Raw genomic sequence first — 21,983 nt, 5'->3', positions numbered from 1 at the left:
TGTGTGAGGTGAAGTTATCATTCCCCAGGATTTGTGGTATAAATTTCTCCAAAAATCCAACAGCGTCGCGGCCTTCTGCTTGCTCCGGGATATTCAGTATCCTAAGGTTGGACCTTCTACTGCGGTTTTCCAAGTCGTCGATTTTGTCTTTGAGTTGCGTTGTCAGTTTATCCATTTTATCAACACGGTTGTGTGCATCTTTAATGTCGTCTTCGTTTGCGCTCACTCGCGCCTCCATCTCCTCAACCTGCTCAGAAAGCGCATTAAGAGAGGATTCAATCTTCGTCAGGGTTGTTTGTATGTCGGCCGTTTTTTTGTCAATGTGGTTCGTTCGAGAGGTCCTCCTTAGTTTCCTTGATAGCATTGAGTAATTTGTTAATTGGCAATTCCTCCTTCCCATCCGCCATATTTCTTGTTGCTGCACTCTAAAAAATATTCGTTGTGTTTGTCGGTAGAACTTAACAAAAAACCACTTTTCTGCTAAAAAAAGTAAGTTGTCTACATGTACACGTTTCAGTGAGTTGACTAATCAATGTTAAAAGTCAGTGCAACACAAAAATTAAAAAACAGCTCCTTAACTTAAATGTTTGAGTATATTGAATAAAATACTTTTGTCATCAATCAACAACAGAAAATATTAAGTTTGTGTAACATGTAAAAATGAGTTTCAACATCCTTCCTGTTTGAATTGAGACCGTTCAGACCGCAGAGGGCAACCCCGTAGCATATGTTCGTATCGTGCACAACAGTTTCTGGATTCTTGTGGCCTCGTGGGAGAAGAGGTGTGTTTGCCCTTGACTGTGTTCGGTGAATTAAGTAAGTACTGAATTTTAAATGGATGAATTAAAAGTTATATTTGTACACTTTAAAATGTCATCTTTAAAAAACTGAAATTTGATGGTTTTAATCGTAATTTAGCAGAGTAGAGTTGTTGTTGTTTTAAGTTTAGCTAGCCGTTTCTTTTAGCTAGCAAACGTTCCTCACAAATAAAAGAGTACAGATACAATTAAAATATGTGACTTGTCAGGGTACATTTGGTTAGCTGATAGACCATGCCGACAGCAGAGCATGTTCAATTTGAACCCGTATATGTTCAAATTAACCAGTCAGCAGCTGTCTGCATTTTTATCATGGTGTCAGAGTAAATTCGTGTTTCCACAAGATGGTCTCGGGTGAGGTAACTAATTACTGACAGAGTAAAATGTGGTGAATTTATCCTTGACTAAAAGTATTTATATCAATTGTGCTGATGTTCTAAGCTCGACTGGGAACTCTGCCTGAGGTTAAAGTTGGTTGACCTAGCAAAAAACCCCCCAAAATAATATTTTGTGTTTGTGTGCATACGACTTGCGTTTGCTTTCTGTAATTGTAAGCATAATGTAAAGTGTGGGATTGTGGCATGTCCACAGTGGTATTTAAATAGTTTAAAAGAAATTTCTCTTACACATTTGGATTTGACACCTTATTACAAGTTTAAACTGAAGTCTGTAGATGTACATTTTAAAATTCAATTTTGTTCAGTCTTTATGATTAATTTTTTTTCAGTGTTGCATTGTAGTGTTTTAGAGAAGGTTTATACTTAAAATAGCTTGTTAACTCAAAAGCTTCAATAATTCTTTGCATTACAAAAGCTTGCAGTAAATTTCAAAATGCATTGGACTTGCAAAAATTGCAAATTTGAAACATCAAGAAGGAGTGAGCTCTTAAAGCATTACAGGCTTAGACATAGCCATGGTGGACTGTTTATGCCTTGCCTATACTGGGATTGTTACTGCTCATTTAAAACATGGAGTAGCCTCCGAAGCCATTTATCAAGAAGCCATTCATCCTCTGATATAGTGACATTTTCAGAGGTCTTATCTTTCAAATGTCCATGTTGCTCTTTAAGGACATTTTCGACTGAAAGGGAATATTTTAAGCATATTGGGCACCATTTAAAAAAACTGGAAACTGTTGCTTGTGTTTTTGAAAACTGTAACTTCAGAACAAATGTTCATGGAACATATGCTTCTCATAGGAACCGAAAACACACTCCTCACTCATTGGATGACTTCAAGCCTGAGCTGATACAGAGGTGTGTCAATCGTTTGAATACAGGAGATGATCCTCTTGAGGAACATATTGAAAATCCATTGAGTGAAGATGAAGCAAATGCAGAGGATGAAGAAATTGGTGAATTGCCTAATTTAATTGAGAAACATTTAGCCCACCTACTACTAAAATTGGAAAGTATATACAATGTACCTCGCAGGTGTATTGATGAATTAGTTGAACAGTTACAATTCATTTCTTCCTCTGCTTCAGGTCCTATTCTAAAACAGATTTTACAGTTAAGCCTAAAAAAGCATAATTGTGCTGTTGATGATTTAGTGATTTCAGATATGGTGGCAGACCTCTGTCAGTGCAACCCAATCACATTGGCTTTTGGAAATAAAGGTCCTCTTTCTACCTCTTACAAAAGAAGCAAATATTTCAAGGAGCATTTTTGTTTGGTGGAACCCACTGAGTATTTGCTTAGTGTTGGGGACCGGAGAAGTTTCCAGTATGTACCTGTTTTAAAGTCCCTGAATGAAGTCTTGAAAAAAAAGGAGATCCAAGATTTCCTCACACAGGCCTCTGAAACAGATACTAGCTCTGAAACACAATACACCTCATTTCGTCATGGCACTAATTTTAAAAACAATAAATTGTTATCAGAAGAGAGTCCAGCCATTTCCCTCATTTTGTATGTGGATGAGTTTGAAGTGTGTAATCCACTTGGCACCTCAAGAAAAAGCACAAAATTACAGCAGTATATTGGGTTTTAGCTAATGTACCACCATTGCTCAGGTCCTCACTGACATCAATCTACCTAGCCATTCTATGCAAATCTGATGATATAAAACAATTTGGTTACAGTGCTGTCTTTGAGCCACTGTTGAAAGATCTTGCATGCCTAGAAGAAGAAGGACTTTACATTCCCTCATTAGGCATATGTGTCAAAGGAACTGTGTTTTGTGTTGTTGCAGACAACCTTGGTGCACACTCTCTTGGAGGATTTGTGGAGAGTTTCTCAAGTGCGTATGTCTGCAGGTTTTGTCTTGGAGAACGGTCCCAAATCCAAGTAAGTGATGTTCGAAGTGGAGCATTTAGTCAAAGAACAGTACAAGAACACAGGGTACATGTTGACACTGTAAAAGGAGATAAAAATGAGTCTCACTGTTATGGAGTAAAAAAACTGTGCCCACTGACCGAAAACCTAAAACATTTTGATGTTTTATCTGGCTATCCACCGGATTTGCTACATGATCTCTTTGAAGGTATTGTACCTTTGGAATTAGCACTTTGCCTTAGTACCTTAATCAAGGGAAAGTGTTTACTCTAGACGAACTCAACAAATCAATTAAACAGTTTCCATACAGATGGGCTGATAAAACTGATGCACCACAACCAGTTCCATTGAATTTTGCAACAAAAAAAACAGTTGGAGGGAATGCGCATGAAAACTGGGCTTTGCTTCGCCTCCTTCCCCTTATAGTTGGGGAAAGAATACCAGAGAGTGAGCCAGCATGGGTGCTGCTTCTCAACCTTAAGGATATAGTTGAACTTGTCCTTTCATCTGTTCATACAGATTCAACAATTTGTTTTCTTGACAGCAAGATTTTGAGCATCGGCAAAGATTTCAGGAAGTTTTCCCACAGGAAAGACTGATACCAAACATCATTTCCTAGAGCACTATCCACAACTCATAAAAGCTTTTGGTCCACTTGTTTTTCTGTGGACTATGCGTTTTGAAGCCAAGCACAGCTTTTTTAAGCGTGTGGTGAGACATACCCACTGTTTTCGAAACATTCTGTTGTCTTTATCAGTGAAGCATCAGTTAATGATTGCCTACCATCTACATGGAAATCAAACAGCCCAGCCCTCTTTACAGGCAACAAAACTATTAACTGTGAATTTGACTGTGCTAAGAGAAGACATTAGGAAAGCAGTGGAAAATAAGTTCCCTGGGGAGTCAAATGTCCAGATGGCAAATACTGTGTCTTACAGTGGCACCAGTTACACCACTGGAATGATCCTGGCACATGGATCAACAGGTGGTCTGCCAGAATTTGTGGAACTGACTCAGATGGTTGTAGTTAATGGAAATGTTGGCTTCATTGTGAAATGCTTAAATGCATGGTATTCTGAACATTTCAGGAGCTTTGAGCTTGAAAACACAAGAAGTGTTAAAGTTATTGAGCCCAGTGATCTGTCTGATATCATCCCACTGGCAGCATACACTGTAGCAGGGAAGCGTATGGTGACCCTAAAGCACCACATCTATGTGCCGTAGAAGGCACAGTAGCCATTTCAATACAGTATTGTCAAAGCTGCTTTGTCTTCCTTATTTTAGTTTTTCACTATAGCTCAAATGGTATAATTTTGTGGATAGTAATGTTCAATCAATAATTAGACATTTAGTAGTACAACTACCTTGCTCTGCCTCAAGTCTGTTGCTCTGCCTGAAGTCTCAAATTCTGTTTCGTTTTTGTTTTCCTTTTTATGTAGGTATCTCAATGTCTCATCCTGCTAAACTTCGGATCATACTCAAAGACCATAACATTCGAAAATTGGACTTACCACATGGAATCCCTGGAACAGTGGAGGAACTTGAATCTATTGTGAAAGACACTTTTGAGGTTGATGGAAAGTTTACTTTGCACTATAAGGATGCTGACTTTGGAGAAGAATATTTTCTCTGACATCAACAGGTGATATCAAGGACAAGGACACACTCAAGGTGGTTCAGATTATTGAACCCCCCCACAGTTACTCTGACATTTAGTGATGTAGACAGTTCCTTTATATCTGCATCAGAGACCTTGGTCAATGCTTCAGCAATGTCAGAGACTTCCAGTGTGTCCTGTGGCACCAGTTGCTCATCTGGATCTCAGGATACAGTAATTCTTTCCTCACCTGAACATCTGAGTCAGCGTTTACAGCGCTGGCCTACCAGTTTTTCTGTTCCTCGCTTTGCTTATGACACTGAGCTTTTACTTGCTTCAGGAAATGAAGCTTTCAAAAAGGATGGAACTAAACTCAACTTTATTCCAGTTCTTCCAGATATCCTTGAGAAATTGGCTGAAACGATCTTTCAGTATGTTGCCTACCCAACATCTGCACAGTTAGCAGATGTAGCTGAAGCACTTGTTCGACAGCATCCATGCCTTAAAGAACCAGGATCCTATAATGGATGCTATGGATGGCAACAAAGACTAAAATATAAAATGGGCAATTACAGAAGTAAACTCAGAGGGCTTGGGTGCCTTGAGCTGGATGTGAACTCTCTCAAAAGAAAGCAAGCACATGAGAAGACACCTTCAAAGAATCTTAAAAAGCCAAGAAAGGCTGAGGTGAACTATTTGCCACCTAACCCACAAGGAGAAACAGAGGAAAGTTTGGAAAAGGAAAGATTGCAACTTCTTGATGAAGTGAAGAAGAGGAACAACTATCGGATCATCAGTGAAAAAATGGCCAAAACATTCTCGAGTCGCAGACAGGAAGTTGTTAATCTGGCACCACCTGTCAGTGACTTCAAAAGTAGATGGCCTGCACTTTTTGATGCAACACAGGTGATTTTATTAAATAATTTAGAGTATAACTTGTAATTGGGAAATTGTGTATTACATTATCATGTTGTACTGATTGTCTTTTTTTTTTTTTAGATAAATGACGAGTTCCAAAGGATCACCACTGTTAACTTGGAAACAACATTCATGGCAAAACTGGACCAGTATTCCGCAAGAATAATGTCCCTGGCCTCTTCAAAAGCAGGTGCTGCAAAAATTAAGATCGAGCGCATCAGGAACATGCTGCAAGAGGTAAGAATCAAAAAAGTGAATATAACTGATAATCTTACACAACAAAAGTTAATTATCTAATTCATTATCTTAGGAGCATTGTTGGCTATCTTTTATTGAAGAGTGAATAAGTGAAAATCGGAGGTGGACAGAGTAAAAATTTGCTAAAATGCACATCACTCAAAACATGCTTTTTATTTTTTATTTTTGTTGTTTTTTGGGTTGTCCAAGTCAAGATTATAGTGATGTACTTGTAACTTAATGGTTAACTGAGCTTTGAGAGAAAAAATAAAACTTGCACCTCATAAGTGTGTTAAAAGGCCTTTAATATAACTTTTGGTCACATTATTGCAAACTGAGGTTGGTAAATTTAAATAGGTACTTTTCATGTAAGGTGACTTGGTAACTTGAGAATACATTAATGTAAGTATTGGTCATGTTGCAGATAACCTGAGGAGACTAACCTGAGTTAATAATTTGGAGTGTTACAAGTATCTTCATCAACTGCACAATGAATGTTTATGAGGAAGACAAGTTACACAAACACATTAAAGAGGGTGGATAGGAGCTTTTATTGCTTTATCACATCATTGCAAGACTCGTCCACAGGTACTTTTGCACATATTTTACATCTAACAATTATAGTTTAATCCTTAGAACACAACTCAACAAAAACAGTTTAAAATAGTCTCTACATTTAGGTTACATTTACTTTACTCACCTTATCCTACTGCTAGCAAAGGGTGCATTTAAAGCAGCATTTAAAACAGTTTAAATTGTAGTTACAAAGATGAAATCTTTAATTCTTTTAAAAACATATTTAAAATCAATATTTGGCACAATGCAAGTCACATAAATGTAACAGTTTTGACTTTTCACCTAATAAACTGTAAGTTTAAGTTTTGTTTTGCTTTTTTATTCTCCAGAGTTCGGTGGAAATAAAGAGAGAGGTCGCAATCCGTTGCCTGATGGTGTATCTGAAAGAGAAAGAAGAGGATCTCTTCAGAGAACAGCTGGTAGGTGAATCTCGCATTCTTTTGTGTTTTATTTTTAAATGGCACATAAAATACTGACATGTTTCCATTTAACCTACTTACTTGCCAGGATGGTGAAGAACAGTTCCCAGAAGAAGTGGTAAAGATTGTAGTCACCAGACGTGCAGCAGTGTCTCTCCCAGCCATCGCTAAAATTGTGATTGAAGGAACAGCAGTCCTGGAAGACCTTGATGTGCCCAGAGCGTGTGCCTTAATGATGGGGCTTATATACGCTCTCAATCTGAGCTACCCAAAACAAGTAAAGAACACTCTAGAGGTATTCCAGAAGGTATTTCTGGAACTTGATGGGCTTAAAGCCAGTCCACGGGTAATGTCTCTTAAGTGCAAACTTCTGTTGTGAAACGAATGTGAATTGGAGTGTAGCATTCCGATGTGCCTCTTACGTTTTTGTATCCAGTCCTACATGAATGTAGTTTTGAGAGAAGTTCGTATTACATATAACCTTAGCTTTGGATTGTTCCATTGTTGAACATTAAAATCTTTTTTCATTTCCTTGATTCTGTGACAAGTTGACTAAGTTGATACCAATTTAAGTTAATGTTAATGTACATGAAGAACTTTTTTTTGCTTAGTCATTTATAATTAAAGGGCTGCGTAATGTTTCATTTATGTTGTATTGACACAGAAGTGTATTACTTTGAAAAAGTTTTGTAATAAAATAATAAATTGGAATAAGTGAAATGGCTTTGTGTGATTTTAGAAAAGTTACTATAGAAACCTAAACTAATTGGCATGGATAATTGTGAGTATGATATTTGTAAAAAAGTTAGTTGGTGTAACTCAACTAATGTAATTTCTCAACTTAATATTACCAGAAATTTTAAGGTTGTATAAACTTAAAATATTAGGTTGTATAAACGTAAAATATTAGGTTGTATAAACGTAAAATATTAGGTTGTATAAACTTAATTATGCTTTTGGAGGTCAAAGTAAATCATGTTGGTTTGTTAAACAAATTGAGTTAGCCAAACCTAAAAATTACTTGCTGGATTTACTTAATAATATGCAAAATTTGTAACTTAAAAAGCTGAGTGGAAATTGCTGCCTCAATTTTTTAAGTTGAGGCAACAAAATATTTTTTAGAGTGTGATATGTGCAGGTGCCCTGAAGTTTTAGCCGTTTTCTTTCGTTTTGAGTGTCGCAAATTATAACTTGCCATACATAAATTTACTTAGTAACTTTGCCTCTTACTATGGTCCAGAGTTATATGAGGGCAAATCAGGATAAAGATAAATTCCTGGGCCTACCGCCGAGAGCTCACGAATACACGTCTACTCTCTTCCGTTGTCAGCCATCCTTTCATTTGATTCTAAATTACAGCTTTCCATCGCACCATCTTGCAGGGGTTTGTTGTGACAAGTGGGTCCAGCACTCATTTCCAACCGTGATTTCTGTCAGCCCTGATGACAAAGATATCATGACATGGTGCACTTATCCACTCACTCAGAGGGAACAAGGCATTTTAAATCACAGGTGATTATGTACTAAAATGGTTGGTCTTATGAGTATAACATGCTATCGATACATTTTCATTAACAAAGCAGAAAGTAAAAAAACAAAACAAAAAAACCCCCAAACATTTGGGGACATTCCCGTACATTTGGGAAAATGTTTCTCTCTTAACCTTACTATTTCATTTTGTTGTTAACTGCAGCTGTACTTTGTGAGTGCGTTAGTGAACATCTTTGTGAACAGTACCTCATTAGGAATGATTCAGACATCAGATTTTTTGTTTTTAACTTAAATATTTGTGTTGCGGAGGTGTGGTCTCGGGTCTGCAGAGGAGGGGTGACGCAGTGAGCTCGAAGGGGAGGCGCAGAGGCGTGGTGGGAACAGGTGTGCCTGGGCAGGTTGATTGATGAGGAGTCTGTTTTCTCTTCTAGTGACGGCTGGATATTTTGGTATCGATCCAATACCAAGTAAATACGGGCCAGTATCGCTGATACCGATATCGATACTTTACAATAAAGAAGGTGGATGCGTCACTGAATTGCTAAATCTCAATTAATTTTCATGACCTTAAGAGTTTTTTGTGATGTTTCCTTTTTTATAATTAAATAGTTAAATCCCAGGACATAATTAGGAGGAATTTTATAATTAAATAGAAAATGCTTATAGAAAATGAATTTGATCCATTTTTTTTTTAGAAAAATCTTAATTAAAAGTGTACACAAACCAGTAAAAAATTAAAACAAACAAGTACTGTTGAGAAACTATACTACAAAAAGTACTATTAAAATTCTCAACAACGACTGGTAAAAATATAAATGATATGTAAGCAACTTAAAAGCTACTAATGTCTGGTGAAGCTGAACGCAGATGGAAGAGGGACAAACTTCAGGTGTTTCATTCTTCCCCTGAGTCTGACCCCTCTGTCTCGATTCCTTGCTCTGCTGTTTTTAACCAGTTTGAGCCTGTGACTCTTTCTTATTTAGAGGATGCCCTCTGGTTCCCCAAATGATCCTGTCCCACCCTGATTTTTTAAGGAGATTTATCCTAGCATAGGCTGTTCTTACTGTTATAAACAGCAGTTTAATATCTGGTGTAGTCCCTGCTAATTTTAAGCATGAAATAGTATAACCCTTGCTTAAGAAACCTGCCCTGGACCACACTGTATTGGCTAACTACAGGCCTATCTCCAAGTTGTCTTTTATGTCGAAAATTTTAGAGAAAATTGTGCATTGCCAATTGATGGATTTTTTAAATGAGAACGGTATCTTAGAGGTCTTCCAATCAGGTTTTAAAAACTTTCATAGCACTGAGTCAGCACTCTTAAAGGTTTTTAATGATATCTTCCTTACCTGTGACTCTGGTAATCATGTTGTTCTTGTCCTCCTTGAACTAACAGCTGCTTTTGACACTACAGACCACAACATTTTACTGTCTGGCTTGCACCATCTTGCAGGCATTCGTGGTACTGCTTTGAATTGGTTTAGGTCACATGTGTCGAACTCCAGGCCTCGAGGGCCGGTGTCCTGCAGGTTTTAGATGTGTCCTTGATCCAACACAGCTGATTTAAATGGCTAAATGACCTCCTCAACATGTCTTGAAGTTCTGCAGAGGCCTGGTAATGAGCTAATCATTTTATTCAGGTGTGTTGACCCAGGGTGAGATCTAAAACCTGCAGGACACCGGCCCTCGAGGCCTGGAGTCCGACACCCCTGGTTTAGGTGCTATCTTTCTGACAGAACTTTTAGTGTTAACTTTTTAGAGTATGAGTCCTTCTCTGCCACTTTTCAGTTTGGGGTCCCGCAGGGCTGAATTTTAGCCCCTGCTTTTTTCATTATATTTACAGCCATAATAGCCATTATATTTGGGGACCATCCTCAGAAGGCATGGAATATCTTTCCACTGTTACGCTGATGACTGTCAGATTTATCTGCCTCTGAAAGATGCCTTCTCTATTAAACCACTTCTAGCATGTGTAGAAGATATTTAATCTTGGATGTCCCTAAACTTTCTAAGATGTAATTCAAGCAAAACTGAGCTGATTGTGTTTGGTCCTAGTTAGAGATGGACCGATCCGATATTATGTATCGGTATCAGTCCGATACTAACCTAAATTACTGGATCGGATATTGGAGAGAAATAAAAAATGTAATCCGATCCGAAGCATCACAAAATCACCTCACAAAACGCGCTACTTGGCGTAACCCAGCTCGGCTCATCGGAGCAGTATGTGTCAGGTGATAGAGCGGCTGTTGTCTGCGAGACCTGTCGGTGGTCTGTTGCATTTGGAGCCTCGCTACATGCTTCCTAACCGCGGCATTTCATCTCGGCGAAAACTATCCCAGAGAAGTAAAGCAAGTGTGAAAGTTCATCCCTGAATGTTTGCGTAGTATTTCCACATTAAGCTTAACAACTGATATATTGAGCCACAGCTGGACTGGCCATCGGAGTTCCATATTGAGGTGAAAAGGAAGCGATTTGTCCCATACTTCAGCTAGAATTAAAAAATAGACACAAAGCTGGAGTTATTCTGTCTTTGCTGCGCAGTTGCATCTGCTTCTCTCATTCACTCCCCCTTCCTCTCCTGTTATTACTTCAAACATGAAACTGATCAATGATCAGCTGATCGGCTTTTCTGCCGCAAGTCCAGTCTTTCTTGTTTGTTTATCGCCCACTTTGCGCTAGAAAGAGGAGACCAGCGGATAAACAACAGCAGCATGTTTAAGCTTGATAAGCTGTTGTTAGAATGTATTTAATATTACTTTCTAGTATCAGCTGATGTTTGCTGGAGCCACAGCTGTAAAAGCTGCTGGTCATGATATCCGTTTGGATATGTGGTGAGAGGGAAACATGAAGATGAAACCAGGAGATGTCCTTACTGAATCATCAGAGCTGAACACGTGATGGAGAAACAGGTTTACCTTTTAGGTGACATGAATGAATTGAAGGGAAGTTATGAACTGTTTCTGAGAGACAAATAACACCAGGATCCTTTTCTACATAGCTGACGGCTGGTAACTGTGCAGGGGCAGGTCTAGCAAAGTTTTGTGGGGGGCCAGGTTGGGCATTAACAGGGAAAGGGGGGCACAAAGAAATACTTTTCTTTGTTATGTCATTTAAAAACTTTGAATAAATATCTGAATCTTACAACAGAAGTGGTCATCTGGACTACTGTAATTCATTATTATCAGGATGTCCTGAAAACTCACTGAAAAGTCTTCAGCTAATCCAAAATGCTGCAGCAAGGGTACTGACAGGGACTAGAAAGAGAGAGCATATTTCTCCTGTTTTGGCTTCCCTTCATTGGCTTCCTGTTAAATCCAGAATTGAATTCAAAATCCTGCTCCTCACATACAAGGTCTTAAATAATCAGGCCCCATCTTATCTTAATGACCTTGTAGTACCATATCACCCCATTAGAGCACTTCGCTCTCGCTCTGCAGGCCTACTTGCTGTTCCTAGAGTATTTAAAAGTAGAATGGGAGGCAGAGCCTTCAGTTTTCAGGCCCCTCTTCTGTGGAACCAGCTTCCAGTTTGGATTCGGGAGACAGACACTATCTCTACTTTCAAGATTAGGCTTAAAACTTTCCTTTTTGCTAAAGCATATAGTTAGGGCTGGACCAGGTGACCCTGAATCCTCCCTTAGTTATGCTGCAATAGACGTAGGCTGCCGGGGGATTCCCATGATGCATCGAGTTTTTCCTTTCCAGTCACCTTTCTCTTCTCACTCAGTATGTGTTAATAGACCTCTCTGCATTGAATCATATCTGTTATTAATCTCTGTCTCTCTTCCACAGCATGTCTTTATCCTGTTTTCCTTCTTCACCCCAACCAGTCACAGCAGATGTCCCCGCCCCTCCCTGACCTGGTTCTGCCGGAGGTTTCTTCCTGTTAAAAGGGAGTTTTTCCTTCCCACTGTCGCCAAAGTGCTTGCTCATAGGGGGTCATATGATTGTTTTTCTCTGTACCTATGAAGTGCCTTGAGGTGACTTTTGTTGTGATTTGGTGTTATATAAATAAAATTGAATTGAAAATTGAATTGAATTAGAGAGGCCCCTTCACTGTCAACTTTTAAAACACGTCTTAAAACCTATTTATACTCCTTGGCATATGACACAGTATGACCCTGATTTTATTGTTTTAATCTAATGTGCTGATTTTATTGTTTTAAATGTTATTCTAATTACCATTTTATACTATTTTATTTATTTATTTATTTTTTTGCTATTTGTGGTTGAATTTTATTATTTTAAATGTCATTTTAATTATCATCTTTTTTATTTTTTTTATCTTTATTTATTTATTTATTTTTAACTTATTCAATGTATCATTTCTGGCATGTCAAGTGTACAGCACTTTGTGTTCAGCTGGGAGTTGTTCTGAAAGTGCTATATAAATAAATTGCTTGCTTGGTGTTCAGATTTAAGACATGAAATTTGAAGTGGGGGCTGCAGGAGGTGCCATTCCTGTAAATAAAGGAAAGCAAAGTCTGCTCCTCTTAAGGAAACTTGCTTGGCATTTAACATGCCTTGTTTGCGACAGCTTTCACAGGACCTTAGAAGCATTACTGTGATGAAAAAAAGTGGGAAAGGCTAGAAAAACTAAAGTGACCTGAATGTTCATCAGTCTACAATGAGCCAAATTGTCTGTAAATTAGGTGTAATTTAGGGCTGCTGCTCCTCTGCATTTGAGACATACTGCAGAGATCATCCCAAGGTTTCAATCCCAAAAGAGGTAGCAGCAAAACACCTGCAGACATCTCCACAAATAGGATGAAAACAGTAAGGAAACCACTGCACTCCAAAAAAACCTGCTCCTAACTATTAAGCGTGGAGGTGGTAGTCTCATGTTTTGCAACTGTGTTCTCGAGCCCATGACACCTTGCGACAGTTGAAGAAATAATGAAGTTAAATTGCATGAAGACATTTTGTCAGGACAGCAGTCCATAACCTGGAGCTTGCAAAGCAATAAGAATACGAGTTAATTAGCACCAGAAAACTGGAAGACAGTGAAACAACATTAAGGTTTTGATTAGGTTTGACACTAATCCAGCTGAGATCCTGAGGTAGGACCTTCAGAGAGATTTTTTGATCTTCACATCCTGGGAGTTTTGTATAGGAAGGAAGGCTCCACTGTTTCTCCTCAGCATTCTGCATGTTGCGTAAGCACTTATTGGCCATATCTGATTGTTGAAGGATGTTTCACAAGTTATGGAATTCAAGAGTTAATTTTTAACTCTTTCCAGCCTTTGCCATAACTTCTTAATGTGTTAAATTAAACAATGAAAAGCACAACTATGTGTGTTAATTAGCTTAGTCAGGTTGTATTCAAGTTGAGTGAAATCATCGTAATTCCAAATGATTCACAAACTCCCTTCTTGAAGCTGTGCATAGATTTTAGAAGGTCAGCTTGTCCTTCTTCCTGACACAGAAGTAAGAATGTCTCTCACTTTTGCATTGTTTGCATGTCTTTTGAGCTTGGCTAGATTAGGTTAGCAGGTGTGTTAAGAGAAGGGATATTTACATTATGATTAAATCTCTGCCAGACCCAGCAGATCTGTCAGAATGGTCCGCATCACGCATTACTCACTTTCCCTCTCTTTGAGGATTGTTTGATCATTGAAAGGCTGATTGCTCCAGCAACAAAGCCGAAACCCAGACTAAACTATCTACACAGATAATAATGCTTTGTTCTTTGGAGAACTCAAAATGTAACTACTGCATATGAAAAACCTTCAGGATCTGTTAAGAGGATGATGTCCTTGAACATACTGATTTGATTGACACACACTGGTTGTTTTTTTGTTGTTTTTTTGCTTTGACTATAACAATATGTGCTTTCACTTTATTTTTCCAGGTTCCAGGAGGTGCTGCTGAGTGGAGACCATGTGACCTCTGATGAAGATTAAAAGGCAAATGTGAGAGAAGAGTCAGCAAAGCTCCTGTTTTCCTTCTACCAGCTTTGCTTTTTATTCAATAAACCTGTGCATTTTGTGTTCATAAAACGCGATTGAAACATGTTCAGATGAAGTAAGTTGATCTCTTGGAATAATTTAATCCTTCACAATTTTGTCATTTTATTTCAACACTATTCAATAACTTTTACCCCAATACTACTTGGTCACTTAAATACTACATGTTGTCTTCATATTACATAATGTTCAACAAAGTCTAGATCCTGGTTACCATAAAAATTGAATGGGTCTACAGCAACTACCATCCTCCTATCATCTTTATCCTGGTTGCAGGGGGGCTGGGAAATAACCCTGAAGTGATAGGTTACGAGGCAGGGTACAACCTGGACAGCTCACCAGTCTATCACATAGAAACAAACAACCATTTGCACTTACATTCACGGGTAATTTAGAATCACCAGTTAACCCTAACTCTAATAACTGCATGACTTTTAACTGTGGGAGGAAACCAGAATACCCACAGAGAAACCACTGCAAACAAGCCAGAATGTAGATTTGAACCCAAGACCTTCTTACTGTGAAGCAACAGCACTAACCACCATGCCAACAATCTAGGAAATACAGGAAAACTATGATTTCCTGTATTTGATGCAGAATTTTTTTGTTTTTGTCCTTCACAGGTTAATCCACAATAAATAGCAATAGCATGCACGTGGTGTGTGTGTGTAGTTGTCTGCCTCTTATATCTCCAGTGATTTTCCTGCAGTTTGAAATCTCGTGCGATCTTGTGAATTTCATGAGTTCAGCAACTAACCACTCTGACTAGATTGTTTTATGTCATCTCAACAAGAACAAATTAAGTTGTTGAATTTCGTACAGATCCTTCATGATTTAATTACGTTCATAGAAACACGAAATTATGTTCAAATTACAAGTTAGACTTTTTTAATGTAACAACCACCCAATTTACTTTTTTCGGTATACCAAAAAAGTAGAGGCGGCTGCTCGACTTGACTGAGATGGATGCCTTCCTCAAACCACGATCCAAAGAGCACGGGACTGAAACCCGTGCAGTGTCGCGGGATTTAACATTGCTATATTATTGACTTACTTCACTTGAACATGATATGAACAATTTAATCTAGCCTCTCTGCATATCATGTAGTCTCTACACTATATAGTTACATTTAACTTTAAAGCATGAGACACTTGTTTTAAATACACGCAAGATGCTTACGTAAAACGCTGGCCAGTCCCTTTTTTTCAGTGTGTATTTGACTGTGGGCTCAATACGCTGTACCGTCTCTTCATCTCTTTTCTTAATTTCTTTAATTTTATAAAGCGGGTTTATTCACATCTGCACACTGTTTTTGTTATTTAGGGGGTTTTTTGTTCAGGAAATAATTTAGTGTGAAGTGGGAGTCAGGTCAGACTAGGATACGTTTTGTTTTTTTTGTTTTTTTAACAGTAAGAATTTGAATTATGTAATAAAATGTTTGTAAGTACTTTTGTTCTTTTAATTTCTTTTTTTTTTTTACTACTTGAAAACTACTTTAGCTAACCCCTAGTTATTTCTATTTTAATTTCAAGCAGGCTTGCAATTGTTTTTATGGTCTTCAGCAGTAGTTCTGCAGGCTTTCTGAAAGTGTTACTAGCATCCTCTTGCAAAAATGCAAATTTTGTTTTCACTCTTCTAATTGAAACTAGAAAGACCCAAAATGGAAGACTGTCATGTATTTACTTCGTCAGAGCCCAGGCCTCAACATTATTGAAGTGGTGCACAATCATCTTCACAGACAATGGAGCAAAAGGCAGCCAACATCCAAAAAAGAGAGCTCAGCTTCATTAATTAATAATAACTTTTTGTTAAGCATAAGATCAAAGTAAATTAATTCTCCCCCCCCCCCCCCCCCACACACACAGACACATTTTCTCAACATATATAACATATATAAAACAGTAAAATATTAACAAAATAAACTATTTAAAAAAATAGCAGAAGAAGAACGAAGGAAAAGAGGGGCACTGATACTTTAGTAGCCAATAATAATAAAAGTGCAGTAGCCAACAGCATGGCACCACATCTCACACAGCTCCAGCAGTCATGTGACTTACGACTCAGTTTAACAGTAGCAAGCTTTCAGTCTTTTTGTGTCCAGTTTGGACACAAGAAACAAAACGAACGACAAACTTTTAAAACTGTAATATTAATGAATAAAAACAATCTGTAATTTGGGAATAAAAGCCAAATTTGTTGTTTTATTTTTATTTATTTATTTTTGTTGACTTTGAGGTACTGTGACCTTTCATTAAAAAACATATTTTAGTATTATTTAAAAAAAAAAAAGTTGAAGTTCATGCGTGATTATGCCCTTGTACTTGTGTAATAGAAACAGGACTCAAAATAGTATTTTGATGCGTAATTAACATTTTTTAACATTTTTTTTTTAAGGTTTGGGGGTTTTATGATTTATGCAAATAGGTCTTTAAACTGTCACAGACAGTCTGCCTGCTGGTAACAGTGACTGTATCTTGGCAATGATTGAATATCAACCGATGACTGTACAAATCACTGTTATGTGTTTTCTACAGTCAGTGATACCAACAGGCGGCGCCATTAACCTGATATAGAAGTTGCTGTACCCGGACTTATTCAAAGGACGGACACATGAAACGGAAGCAACATCATCGCTTTTCCGGCATGCTCCTAGTTGAATAGCAGCAAAGCGCCTCACTGCGATTTTTTCACGATGTCTGTTAAACTAAACGCGCTAAACAGTGATTCTTACATTGACATTAGTCAATACAGAGACCAACACTTTAAGGTAAATGAGGAAGTGGTCTTTAGGAACGCGGTGACTTATCATGATTTACGGGAATGTAAATGTAATGTATCTTATAGCTAACTGTTAGCAAACAACAAAGGCGAGCGGTGCTGTGCAGTGGAGGTGACTCGGGAACAAACAGAACAGCAAAACATATCTCTGTATTTTAACCTGGCCTTAAAAAGTCCTGATGTTGTTTTATGATGCTTCGTTAGGACTAAAGCGTGGCTAACTTATAAATTAACTCCTTGCTTCAACACAGGTCGTTTGATCGCTATAATGTCAACTTCTTGAGAGCAATTTTTTTAAACATTTGTAACGTTGCTTGTGCTTTTAGGGTAATCGCTATGAACAGGAGAAGCTTCTGAAGCAGAGCAACACTTTGTATGTGGGCAATCTCTCCTTCTACACCACCGAGGAGCAGGTAAGACACAATACCTTCACCAGTTAAAGTAATAACCCGGCTTTATTGGAAAGTTGCTTAATTTTTTAAAATAAAATTCTTCAAAGAGACCAATATGATGGGGGAAATGGCTGACTGAGCTACTAATAGATTAGGAGACTCATTTATAAAACAGTACATGTCATCTGCCTGATAAACAAACATGTTTAGTCAAATATTGTCCTCTAGTTATGCCACCAAAACACCACTGGCATTACACATAAGCTTCAAGTGTTTATATGTTCAGAGCAATCACACAGATTCCACTGATGTGTTGTCTCAGTGGAAGTTTTAATAGGTGAATTTGATACATTTATGAATTTAAGCCTTTTTTGAATTATGAAAAAAAGCTTATTTTGATTGTAAAACGCGTCAGACTATAAATTTACAGTCCATATGTGCAGGTGTTGACTGCACATATAGACTGACTAGAGTAGGTAGGTAGGGCATGTGTGTGACAGGCGCAGCAGTGCACTCGATGTTGGGTGGCTGTAGTTCAGGAGTTGGAGCAGGTTATCTACTAATTGGAAGATTGTTGGTTTGCCAAAGTATCCTTGGGCAAGATGCTGAACCCCAAGTTGCTTTCTAATTGTGTGTGACTGTGAGGTAGAAAGTGCTTGTATGAATGGATGAGTGAGCCATGTTGTGTGCCTGAAAAAAGTCATGTAAAGAATGGCATTTTAGCTGTTCTGAGCTTCACAGCAGCTTGACACTTTCAGCGGCACTGCACTGAAGCTGTCTTTGTGTTCAAGGGTTGGAAAATTTGATGGAAAAAACTGAACGTCAATGTGTCGCACATAAAATATATGTCAAAAACACATAATAGACATATTTTCAGTGTTGATTTTTCTGATAGTTTATCACAAGAGAAGTCCCAGAGTTGGGAAATTCACTGCAGATATTTTGTTAAATTTTCTCAAGTTTTCTAACTTTTTTTGCCACTGTGAACAGGTACACGAGCTGTTTTCTAAAAGTGGAGATGTCAAGCGTATCATCATTGGCCTCGACAAAATCAAGAAGACTGCTTGTGGGTTCTGCTTTGTCGAGTATCCTTCAAAAATGTTTAATTCATGCTAAAAGAAACTGTCAGTAATTTGACTGCCTTCAGAATAGGGCTGGGCGATATGGCCTAAAATCCATATCGCGGTATAATTTGAAGCACGTGCGGTAACGATATATATCGCGATATATTCTTTTCTTCTGTATAACGTATTTTCCACACTATGAGGCGCACTTAAAATCCTTTAATTTTCTCAAAAATCGAGAGTGTGCCTTATGTATGAATTCTGGTTGAGCTTACTGACCTCGAACCTAGTTTCCACCTAAACATGACATATCATGTTCTGACTGAGAGATTTTTGAAGCTAATTAAAACGTACAGCTCTGCTACCAGTTCCAACATAAATGAAGACAGAAAACAAACAGCAGTGGCGTTTGCAGGGTTACTGAAGTTGGACTACCTGGTATATAATGTTGTGCTACGTGATTGCTAGCGACACAGCTATGTTAGCATAATATTAGCACAGTGAAGCTGGAGGATGAACGCCAACTTTTTTTCCACTCGATAAAAGTTAACGTGAGGGTTTCTGGTGGTTAGGGACAAAGGCAATCGCATGGCAGGATGCTATACACGGGCCAAACTTCAGTCAGGAGAACAACTGAGATAATCCATCCACAATACAAGGTTAGTTATTAATATACTGCAACAACATGGGAATAGAACAGCTGCGAGAGAATTCAGCATTAATGAATCAATGTTACGGAAGTGGAGGAAGCGCAGTTTTTGGCTTTCCCCATATTTCAAAAGTGCTTCATCTCTTTGCTATGACTGTCACCCGGCATAATTTGCAGATGATTATGGTTGTAGCCGCTGCGATGCTTTCGACCAAAACAGGCGCAGCTTGATGACATCATCAACATGCGCTATCGCGGTAGAGCGGTATAGTCAAAATCTCTATCATTGGCCAAATTTATGTCGTTTCTATCGTATATCGTTTCTATCGCCCACCCCTACTTCAGAATCACCTTCAGAAGTTACCAGAACATCATGAATTGCACGTGTTGTGCCTTAACGCTGTCCCAGATACTACACCCGTGCAGATGCAGAGCATGCCATGCGCTTCATTAATGGCACACGGCTGGATGACCGCATCATCAGGACAGACTGGGATGCCGGCTTCAAGGAGGGAAGACAGTTTGGTCGTGGCAAATCAGGAGGACAGGTGAGGGTTAGGATATGAGTACTTTAATAAATGGAAGCAACCTGCTGTGGATGCCGACTGCTGGTTTATTTATTTATTTTTATTGGAGCAAACTACAAAGCTAAAAGTTAGTTCTGTGAGTAACTGCACTCGTATTTGAATTAATCCAAAAAGATATTAACCCACGACTAAAGTAATGTTAAAGAACATTGTAGATGTCTCTGATCTGGGCTTTAGAGCTCAGCTCACTTGTATAATTTAAACACTTAGTTGTTCATCTTGTTTATTTGAACGATATTCAGCCCCCAATAGATCATGCTGTTGTGATTCGAACCCTGTATAACCTGCAGTTTTATCACTTTGATAAAAATATTGTTTCAGTTTAGTTTTTAATGTTTTGTTTTGTTTTGTTTTTTTACTGATTGTGAGATAAGAGTTTTTATACCTCTTGACTGGGGTGCACTTTGTTACTAAACATTCAGATCAGCAACTTTCAATTCAATTTTATTTATATATAGCACCAAAAACAACAGTCACCTCAAGCCGCTTGTCCAGACTTCAGTCCAGAAATGCTTGCGTCTGCTTTTCAGATCCATATCAGATCAGATTTGTTTCGTTTAATGCCCCTTATCATCCGGTGTGTCTTATAGTCCGGAAAAATATGGAATTTTACTCATACAATTCATAAGTGAACTCACCAAAGCAGGGACACTTAATTGGTGATTGTAGTAGTTTCCATTATGTTGAGAGCTCAGGTTTGGCTGATGCTTTTTGCCTGACTGTCATCATCGTGATGATCATTGTCTATCATTGAACACTTCAGCAATCTCTGCACTCCAGATATTTTGGACAACAACATAAAATGCAGCATACTATGACATTTGAAAAATGACACATACTGAAATGGCATTCAAAAAATCAATACACTTTATCATGGCATTTTAATACACCAGTATGATATTTAGAACTTAGAAAATAAATTATGCATGAATACCCATGGCCTTTAAATAGATGGCATTACCGTAGTAATGCATTAGTAAAATGAGCGGGTATATTATGCTGTTAACAAACACAACATAACATAATCATGTTTTATTTTGTCGAGCTTTCTGGGAGCGTAAACATGGCAGCAAATATTGGGCAAAGGACCTGATTATTGTTTGGATTTTCCTTTCCTACAAACACCCAGCAGTATGACTCAGGAAAATGTTTGTGTTGGAGCGTAAAAGTTTAGTCTTGATCATTGAGAACAGCTCATTAAACAAATGTCACGTTAAAGGTTGGAGTGATGAGAAGTGCTTCTCAAATGGTTGGATGCTGATTTTACAGATTCAAGTGAATAGAAGGGTTGGGTAGAGTGTGTTAGTCTCAGTTGAACAAGTGATTGATTTATACTCTCTTCCTTTCCCCTCTCTCTGTGTGTTTCTGTGTGTAACTGTGTAGGTGAGAGATGAGTACAGGCAGGATTATGATCCAGCGAGAGGCGGTTATGGTAAGCTGGCTCAGCAGCATCGACCCACAGAGGGGCGCAATAGTTTTTAGAATAAAGTCCACAGCAGTCTGCCTGGACTACAGAGTCCCAGCTGTCAGTCCTGCTCCGGATTAACTCTCCCACAAGGTCACAGCAAGCTACCACAGATCATCTGAATTTTGTCATGAAAGCCCTCTGCAGCAGTCCAGCTCGGACCACTGGATCCAGGTGTGAGCAGATGTTATTTATTTGTTTTGGAGGCTTGGTTTTTGCTCTGCCCATCTCTGCGACTAATATACCTGCCATCTGTCTACATGGTTGACATGTGATATTTGGTGACGTTTATTATCCTGTGTAAAGAAATGCCATTGATTTTCCTGCAGGCTGGAAACCCTCTGACAAAGTTGTCGTCTTGATTTTCTGTGTCATGTTCAAATAACAACCTGAAGTTGTGAAGACGCAGTCTGCTGTTCCATGTTTGAAACAGTGTCCAAAACTGCATACTTTTTTAAAATAAAGTCTTGTTTTTTTGAAAGTTAATGTCATTTTGTGGAGTCTGTTTGATTAAAAAGGTCTTTGCTTAAATCCGTGATCTCTCTCAAATACGGCTAAAGAACAAAATGTAGCAATGTTTGTTTTCTTTTCCTCTTTGTATTTTGGCTGTTTGGCAAATGCTAATTAATGGAAATAAGCTGTAAATACAAATTGTGTAAAGTATTCACTTGTGTTACTGTCTGCTGACATGCTACTTCTCCAGTGTGGAGACATGAGAGACACACACTGTTATTATCTGTCGCAGAAAGG

General features: G+C 38.2%; 2 protein-coding genes across 10 annotated transcripts; both read left to right on the top strand.

Annotated features, from left to right (window-relative positions):
* Positions 1-438: 438 nt before the first annotated feature.
* LOC109195118 (sterile alpha motif domain-containing protein 3) lies at positions 439-7,558 on the top strand. Of its 8 annotated transcripts, none has more exons than XM_025899897.1 (7): positions 439-807; positions 2,018-2,074; positions 3,009-3,103; positions 4,531-5,594; positions 5,688-5,843; positions 6,749-6,838; positions 6,927-7,558. In XM_025899897.1, the coding sequence occupies exons 4-7, from the start codon at positions 4,863-4,865 to the stop codon at positions 7,215-7,217; spliced, it is 1,269 nt and encodes a 422-aa protein (XP_025755682.1). In that variant the 5' UTR covers positions 439-807; positions 2,018-2,074; positions 3,009-3,103; positions 4,531-4,862; the 3' UTR covers positions 7,218-7,558. The 8 variants fall into 8 exon arrangements, with proteins under 8 accessions (XP_025755682.1, XP_025755680.1, XP_025755679.1 ...); XM_025899895.1 differs by having other exon boundaries at positions 2,018-2,172; XM_025899894.1 differs by having other exon boundaries at positions 439-816.
* A 9,331-nt stretch (positions 7,559-16,889) lies between these two features.
* Positions 16,890-21,719, top strand: ncbp2 (nuclear cap binding protein subunit 2). Of its 2 annotated transcripts, XR_002056797.2 has the most exons (6): positions 16,890-17,065; positions 17,403-17,489; positions 18,459-18,553; positions 19,591-19,729; positions 21,152-21,407; positions 21,563-21,719. XR_002056797.2 is itself a non-coding variant. In XM_003458947.5 (5 exons), the coding sequence occupies exons 1-5, from the start codon at positions 16,991-16,993 to the stop codon at positions 21,248-21,250; spliced, it is 495 nt and encodes a 164-aa protein (XP_003458995.1). In that variant the 5' UTR covers positions 16,890-16,990; the 3' UTR covers positions 21,251-21,719. The 2 variants fall into 2 exon arrangements, 1 of the variants encoding a protein (XP_003458995.1); XM_003458947.5 differs by having other exon boundaries at positions 21,152-21,719.
* Positions 21,720-21,983: the final 264 nt, after the last annotated feature.

The sequence above is a fragment of the Oreochromis niloticus genome, linkage group LG17, assembly GCF_001858045.2.
Source record: "Oreochromis niloticus isolate F11D_XX linkage group LG17, O_niloticus_UMD_NMBU, whole genome shotgun sequence".
Taxonomy (NCBI): Eukaryota; Metazoa; Chordata; class Actinopteri; order Cichliformes; family Cichlidae; genus Oreochromis; species Oreochromis niloticus.
Note: the sequence above shows the minus strand (reverse complement) of the source record. Positions and strands in the feature narration are given on the sequence as shown.